This window comes from Gekko japonicus, unplaced genomic scaffold (genome assembly GCF_001447785.1).
Source record: "Gekko japonicus isolate JY-2015 unplaced genomic scaffold, Gekko_japonicus_V1.1 scaffold3094, whole genome shotgun sequence".
NCBI classification, from domain to species: domain Eukaryota; kingdom Metazoa; phylum Chordata; class Lepidosauria; order Squamata; family Gekkonidae; genus Gekko; species Gekko japonicus.
This window is the reverse complement of record NW_015176543.1, coordinates 115,633-123,968: the sequence shown is the minus strand read 5'-3', so window position 1 is coordinate 123,968 and position 8,336 is coordinate 115,633. Positions and strand designations below refer to the sequence as shown.

Genomic DNA, 8,336 nt, shown 5'->3' with positions numbered 1-8,336 from the left:
GGGGGATCGCAGTTCCCCCGGGTGAGGTACGGGGGGCGGGGCACATGACGAAGCCCCGCCCCCTGCTTCCGGGCGCCCTGCTTCTGGCCCTCATTCAGCCAGGAGGAGGCAGGAGAAGAGGGAGGGTAAGTTGCTTCCTCCCTGCCTCTCCCCACCCCTGCCTGCCTGGGGCCAGGGAGGGCCTTCGCGGGGCTTCCTCGCACTCCCGCTGGCCTTGCCCCGTTGGGGGCAGGGTGTGTGGCCTTATGACACACTTCCGGTGATGTCAGGGGGTGTGGCATATGCAAATGAGTTATGCTAATGAATCATGCTAATGAGCTCCTGCAGCTCTTTTTCTACGAAATGACCCCTGCTCTATCATGTATTTTATATTGATATTTATATTGCTTTATCTACTGTTTTTTTTTATGTAAGCTGCCCTGAGACTGCCTCGGCAGGAAGGGGGAGGGGATAAAAAGCAAATAAATACATAAATAAGGCCATCTCTAGACCAACCTTCTGCTCCAAGGCGGGATTCACCTGCCCCTCTGCCAGCCCCCTACAATCCAAGGCCACTAGCCCAGAGAAAAGCTGGGTATTGGGAGTGAGAGGATGCCCAGAAAGAGTGGCCTGCCTGAGACCCAGTGTTTCTGGGTGATGTCCAATGTTCCCTCTAAGCTGTGGAGTCTTGTGAGCAAAAGTTCTGCTTTGTGAGTTACTGGCATTAAAGTTGTGAGAAACGATTTGGCTACTGCATAAATTAGTTTGCTCTGGAGCCGTCCTTCCTGAGCTAAGAGAAAAATGTGTGAACCAGAGGCTAAAAAACTGTGAGCTAGCACCCCCTAACTCAGCTTAGAGGGAACACTGGTGATGTCTCAAGGAAGTGAGCCAAGCTGCGTTTGCCCCACGAGTGCCAGATCTCCCAGCCCCTCCATGAATTCCAGTGAGAAGCTGATCAAATGGGACGTGGGGGAGGATATTGATCATGGGCTGCCAAGCAGTGTTACCTCTAAGCTGAGTTAGTGCGAGCCAGCTCACCGTTTTTGAGCCTCCAGCCCACAGATTTTTGTCTTCGCTCAGGGAGGGACGGCTCCAGAGCAAACTGATTCATGCAGTCGCCAAATCGCTCGCTCACAACTTTAATACCAGGAGCTCACAAAGAAGAATCTTTGCTCACAGGACTCCACAGCTTAGAGGGAGCACCGCTGCCAAGTAAATCCACGTCCGCAACCTGCGGTTTCCGCTCCCCCTCCGCATCCGTCGCCCTCAGCCTCTGCGTTTGCGATTCCCGCAAGGGGCAGGAGTTGTTCTTCCCATCCCCAAGGGCTCCAAGTCTCCCCTTTTCCCAGGTGTGGCCCACACTTATTACATCTGGCGGAAGCGGGGTACGGGGTCGGAACATAGTGGGTGGAGAAGAACTTCTTGCTCTGGTCACTGAAGTCTTCCCAAAGGGCACCAGAAAAGACGCAGGAGCCTTAGGGTGAAGTTTTCTCTAGGCTTTCTGGTGCCCTCTGCCTGGCAGCGGCTCTCCAGGGCTTGCGGTCACATGACCTGATTCACATGACCTGATTCACATGACCTGATTGCCCCCCCCCCTTCGTGTCAGGCCAAGATTTCAATGGTGGGGAAGGAGAGAAATCACTCACTCGGTGCTCCTTGGTAGCTGCCTTTTTGTGGTTTTCCTGCAGAGACATAATCACTCCAGAGATCATTCAGCACTGCCCCCAGTCTAGAGCAGGGCTCTGGAGCCCACCGCCTCCACACTGCAGTCTCTTCAGGGCACCCTCTACAAAATGACTTCCCAGGTCCCTTCTTTGGGCAAAGAAGACGACAACGACGACAAAGAAGAGATTGGATCTATACCCCCGCCCTTCACTCGGAGTCTCAGAGCAGCTTGCAAACTCCTTACCCTTCCCCCTCCCCACAACAGACACCCTTGTGAGCCGTGTTCCCTCTAAGCTGAGTTAGTGTGAGCTACCCTCACAGTTTTTCAGCCTCCAGCTTACGCATTTTTGTCTCAGCTCAGGAAGGAGGATGACTCCAGAGCAAACTAATTGATGCAGCGGCCAAACGGCTCGCTCACAACTTTAATACCCATTGCTCACAAAGTAGAATTTTTGCTCACAAGACTCCATACCTTACAGGGAGCATTGCCTGTGAAGTAGGTGGGGGCTGAGAGAGCTCTTGACAGAAACTGCCCTTTTTCAAGAACAGCTCTTATCAGAACTACAGCTTGCCCAAGGTCATCCAGCAGCTGCAAGTGGAGGAGTGGGGAATCAAACCCGGTTCTCCCAGATTAGAGTCCGCGCACTTCACCACGACACCAAAGTGGCTCTCAGAAGTATCCGCAGGTAGGAAATGGTCATTTTCTAGTCCACAGCTCCAAGATGCCACTTCGCTCAATAACAATCCCCCACCCGACACATCCCTGGTTTACTTACCGATGTGGAAGACGAGCCCGGCCCCTGCCAGGACGACAGCGGCCACGACCTCCAGGGTGCTTCCCACAACGAGCCCCACGTTGGACACAGAGGCTGGAATGGGGGGGGGTAGAATGCACGAACTCAGACTGGCCCCACGGCAGAAGCCCCCAACAGAAACCTGCATGCAAAATGCAGCTCTGCTGGGGGACAGATCGTGAAAACAAAATGTGGTCTGAAGTCACTAAACCTTTAAAGGTAAAGGTAAAGGTTCCCTTGCTCGAAAGCCAGTCGAATCCGCCTCTAGGGTTGCGGTGCTCATCTCCGTTTCAAAGCCGAAGAGCCAGCGCTGTCCGAAGACGTTTCCGTGGTCATGTGGCCGGCATGACTAAACACCAAGGCGCACGGAACGCTGTTCCCTTCCCACCGAAGTGGTACCTATTTATCTACTTGCAATTTCTTGCTTTCGAACTGCTAGGTTGGCAGGAGCTGGAACTAGAGACGGGAGCTCACTCCGTCATGCGGCACACTCGGGTCTCGAACTGCTGAACTACCGACCTTCCACAGCCTGCAGGTTCAGCGTCTTAACCTCTTGAGCCACCGCAGCTCCTTCTAAACCTTTACGTGGATGGGAAAGGGAGGTTCAGTCCTGGAGCTGACCCTTACTGAAGGATGGAGAAGGCAGAAGTGGGAGAGAAGAACGAATCCCCCAGCAATCTTTTCCATGTTGTGGTAAAGAGCCGTTTGAGGGAGGTATTGGGGAACTCCCCTTACCAAGGGGAGGGAGTAAGATCATAAGAACCTAGGAGAAGCCAGTGTTGGATCAGGCCAATGGCCCATCCGGTCCAACACTCTGTGTCACACGGTGGCCAAAACATCATTGCCCGCTGTGTGCTGCAGCTGAGCCAAAGGGATTTCAAAAGGGGGGGGCGGAGTCTTCCCACAGGGAGGTGCAAGGCAAGGACTGGTCCAAGTCAATGAGCCGGCAGCACGCCAAGCAGGGCCTTCTCCAGGGTGGCACCGATATTATTGAATTCTCTCCCAAAGAAACTCAGTTAAGGATTCCTCCTCACCCAAAGATTTATCTCCCCATCCTTCCTTCAAGAAGCTCAGGGTGGTGTGACGTGCACGGGCGGGATTGTCTCTTTTGATCCGCAAAACAACCCGGTGAGGCGGGTTAGGCTGGGAGAGAAGGGCTGCCCTGAAGTCAGTCAAAGATCTCCATGGCCCAAGCGGGGATTCAACCCCAGAGCCAACACGGGGGGGGGGCATCTATCACACTGTCCCTCCTACTGCCATAATTTCCCCTTCAAGGAGCCATCCCTTTCCTCTCCCTTCAGTCTCTCACCTGGCTCCTCCCAGGCCAAGTCCAGGGGCTCCAGCAGGCTGTCGTGTTCCACCTGGCACCAGTACCGGTCCCTCTCCTTGGGGTCGATCTCGATGCTCAGCCAGGTGTGGTAGGTCCCGTCCGAGTTGGGGACGACACCGCCCGTAAGGGTCTCCGGCTTCTGGTCCTCCCCGTCCTTCATCCAGGTGACCTCGATCTCCTTGGGGTAGAAGCCGTAGAGCTGGCAGAAGAGGGTCTCCAGGCCGTCGGATCCCGCCTTGCGGGTCACGCGAACCATCGGTGGGTCTGCAAAAATAACTCGTATCAGGTTTCCCTGAAGGCAGAAGAGATACTGACCGATCCTCCCTTCTAAGGGATGGAGTCCCGTGAGCTAGGATTCTACTTTGTGAGCCACTGGCATTAAAGCTGTGAGCAAAGCTAAGTGAGCGAAGACAAAAAACGCATGCGCCGGAGGATAAAAAATGGTAAGCTAGCTCACACTCACTCAGCTTAGAGGGAACACTGATACTGGCCAAAAGCAGCAGAAAACGGGGGTTCATCTTTTCCCAACAAGTGGGTCACAGAGCCTGGGAAAGCGAGCCCAAGACGCTGGAGTTTTATTGATTTGTGCGTGCTGTCTGTTGTTGTTTTTTTAAGTGGGTCATCACACCGAGTCTATTTGGGCTTGTCGGTCACCAGGCCAAGAAGGTTGGGACCAGTGTTCCCTCTAAGCTGAGTGTGAGCTAGCTCAGTTTTTTAGCCTCCGGCTCACCCATTTTTGTCTCAACTCAGGAAGGGATGGCTCCAGAGCAAACTCATTTATGCAGCAGCCCAATTGTTTGCTCATAACTTTAACGCCAGTAGCTCACAAAGTAGAATTTTTGCTCACAAGACTCCACAGCTTAGAGGGAACATTGGTTGGGACCCAGTCATCTATACTCGTCTCGACATGGGACAATCACCCCTCACTACCCCCCCCCCAAATCCTTGCTCAGAGCTGCTGGTTAAGGTTCAGGATAAAATAAAGGTGTGTGGCCGGGTGTCAGGGTTTCAGTTTGGCTCCACTTCAGTTTTGCTTCACTGCTTTCCTTGCCATGTATTAGGCGGGAGGGGATTCCTGATTGGAGTGTCTGTGTCTTTAAGAGTGAATGCCAGTAGCAGCCATAACCATTTCCTAAGTTGTACCCCTCGGCCTTTTCTCATGGGATTTGGCCTTGGGAGCTGTCTCTGCCTCCCTAGCTTAGAGAAGGCACCATATATCTCAGGGGGGCCATAGGGACGCTAGGGGCTGATTGATGATGGTCTTAAAAAGGTAAAGGTAAAGGTTCCCTTGCTCGAAAGCCAGTCAAATCCGACTCTAGGGTTGCGGTGCTCATCTCCGTTTCAAAGCCGAAGAGCCGGCGCTGTCCGAAGACATTTCCGTGGTCATGTGGCCGGCATGACTAAACACCAAGGCGCACGGAACGCTGTTACCTTTCCACCGAAGTGGTACCTATTTATCTACTTGCAATTTCTTGCTTTCAAACTGCTAGGTTGGCAGGAGCTGGAACTAGAGACAGGAGCTCACCCCGTCTTGCGGCACCCGGGTCTTGAACTGCTGAACTACCGACCTTCCACAGCCTGCAGTTCAGCGTCTTAACCACTTGAGCCACCGCAGCTTGGTCTTACCCAGGGCTTTTTTTGTAGAAAGAGACCAGCAGGAACTCATTAGCATAATAGGCCACACCCAACAGCAGAAACTCATTAGCATATGGAGAGCCAGTTTGGTGTCGTGGTTAAGTGCGCGGACTCTAATCTGGGAGAACCGGGTTTGATTCCCCACTCCTCCACTTGCACCTGCTGATGTGACCTTGGGTCAGTCACAAGCTCTGGCACAGCTGTTCCTGAAAGAGCAGTTTGTGTCAGAGCTCTCTCAGCCCCACCCACCTCACAGGGTGTCTGTTGTGGGGAGGGGAAGGGAAAGGAGATTGTGAGCCGCTCTGAGACTCCTTTGGGTAGTGAAGGGTGGAGAATAAATCCAATCTCTTCTTCTTCTTCATATTAGGCCACACCCCCATGCCTTCCCTTGGCTTGCCTGGGCAAGCCGGCCCTTGGACAGGCCGGGGAAGGCCCGGGGGGGCATTTAAATGCCCCCCCAATCCTTCCAGGCCCCCCCCCCGGTTCGCCCGCCTTGGGGTCGCCGGGAGGTGTCGCTCTCCAGGCCTTCCCTCTGTAGCCATGCATGCATAGAGGTTTTGGCTGCAGTGGGCGTGGCCGATTCTGAAGCCAGCCGGAACGCCGTTCCTGTGCATTGCTGCCCCAAAATAGCCCTGGTCTTACCTATAACTTGGGGATTTCACCCACTTTCTTTAGTCCTGACAAAATTCAAGTTCCTGATGTAAGCATATCTCTAAGAAAGCATCACCAGAAATGGTGCTGTGGAGTGTGTATTAACTGGGGACCTGACACCAGGGAGGGATTTATCCCAGAGAGGAGAACTGAGACAGATGTGGTGCAGCTTCTGAAAAGCACGGGAGGCCTTTTCATTTAGCTGAAAGGTGATCTATAGGCAAACTCTATTACGTTTCAATTGACAGCAGTAAAAAATACAACCTTCTGCTAGACATCTGAAGCGGTCAGGGCCGGCTCCAGCTTATTTTGCACCCTAGGCGAGGATCCCTTCTGCCCCCCCCCCCCGGTGCGCCCACCAATTTTCAAAAATAAATGCATTTTAGGAAGAATGAAAACACAAATAATCAAGAAACTCCCAGAGTATGGGGCCGGGTTCAGTTTGGCACCCCTAAGGGCCTTCCTGCTCTAGGCGACCGCCTAGTTTGCCTAGTGAGTGAGCCGCCCTGTATTCCTCCACGTCTTTCCACGGCATTCTTATGTCAGATTTTCAAGGTTTTTTTTTGGGGGGGGGGTCAGTGTTCCCTCTAACCTGCTCCCCTCTGAATTTTGAAATCCCTCTCATTACTGGCTGACTGGCACCCTATTTATCTGCCCTCTGTGCTCCATAAATGCGCAGAGCATTTGCGCTCTCTAGGTGCAATGCTATTCCATCTGCAGTCCCTTATGGCAGATATCATAAGATCACATACTCTGCAAAGACTCTGCGCTTGCGATTTAAAAGCCGTTGACTCGGTTTCCCATATCCTTCTTTATTGGGCCCAGTATGCTGGATATACGGTCTAATCTTTTAGACTCAAATTCACTCAATTTGTCGGGCCACTCGGACACCCTGATGGTGTACCGTCTTCTTAATGACTCGTCGCCTGCAATAACTGAAAAAGTAGCCCTATTTTGAAGTTTGGTAATCAAGGACCGATTGAAAATTGTTTAACTGCTTATATTTAAATTATCGTTACCTCTATATTTGCTTACTGTCTGTACGGATAATTTGATGTATGACAATAGAGGCTTTTTGTATTTGTATTCCCTCTAAGATGAATTAGTGTGAGCTAGCTCACAGTTTTTTAACCTCCGGCTCACACATTTTTGTCTTAGCTCAGGAAGGAGGGCTCCAGAGCAAGCTAATGCAGGCAGTAGCCAAATCGCTCGCTCACAACCTTTACACCAGTCGCTCACAAAGTAGAATTTTTGCTCACAAGACTCCACAGCTTAGAGAGAGCATTGGGGGTACAAAATAATTCTCTCCCTGCCTTCCCCTGTCACCCCGTTTCTCCTTCTCACCGATCCTCAGCAAACTCTCCACCCCATAGCGCAGATGGGTGTGCAGCCCCTCCACGCAGACCTCCTGCAGGAAATGCCCCCAGAATTTCCCTCGCTCCGGCTCGGCATCCCACTTCCTCTTGATGGGCTTGGCCTCCGAATCCATCGCCGTCCAGGTGAGAGTCGCCATGTCCAAGCTGAGGAAGTCCCTTCCATTGTAGCCGTACTTCACAAACTCTCTGGTGGTACGATTGTCCTCGCTCAGTTCGCAGCCAGAGAATGCTTGCAGGGTGTGAATACCTGAAAAGGACACACCAGGAGGAGAATGGAGCCCCCAGGGCTTAACAGAGACATTGGTTTCTTATCTCACGACACTCGCATCTGTTTGTAAACGCCTTTATTATACTGTATACTAATCTGCTGCTATTCACAGGTCTTACCAACTGCCTTCACCCAGTCTTAGTTATATTTATTGCTCATGTATCTTGACTCTAATTGGATGTTCCCGGCTACACCCTCCTTACTGGCTAGCTATAGGTAAAGGTTGGTGACTTCTGTTTCACTGTACCTGAAGAAGTGGGCATGCACACAAACGCTCATACCCAGAATAAATCTTTGTTCGTTTTAAAGGTGCCGCTGGAGCAAACTTTGTTCTGCTCCTTCAGACCAACACGGCTACCCCACCTGGATCTAACTGGAAGAGACTGCCTGGGGATTCAGAGTAAGGAGTCCCCATCCCCAATACTGGCTTTAATATTTTGTCGAAGGCTTTCACAGCCGAAGTTCATTAGCATTTGTAGATTTTCTGGGTTGTGTGGCCGTGGTCTGGTGGACAATACCTGAGCCAGGCTGGTAGGAGAAGGAGAAGGAGAAGAAAGAGAAGGAGGAGGAGGAGGAGAAGGAGGAGAAGAAGAAGGAGGAGGAGGAGGAGAAGGAGGAGAAGAAGGAGGAGAAGGAGG

General features: G+C 52.2%; 1 protein-coding gene across 1 annotated transcript in view; it reads right to left on the bottom strand.

Moving 5' to 3' along the window:
• Window positions 1-1,617: 1,617 nt before the first annotated feature.
• Window positions 1,618-8,336, bottom strand: part of LOC107124073 (class I histocompatibility antigen, F10 alpha chain-like) — a 13,080-nt gene continuing 6,361 nt past the window's right edge. Inside the window, exons 3-6 of the mRNA XM_015427460.1 lie at window positions 7,399-7,677; window positions 3,748-4,032; window positions 2,421-2,513; window positions 1,618-1,661 (exon numbers count right to left, since the gene is read on the bottom strand). Of these exons, the coding sequence (XP_015282946.1) occupies window positions 1,618-1,661; window positions 2,421-2,513; window positions 3,748-4,032; window positions 7,399-7,677 (701 nt within the window). The remainder of the gene's footprint in view (window positions 1,662-2,420; window positions 2,514-3,747; window positions 4,033-7,398; window positions 7,678-8,336) is intronic.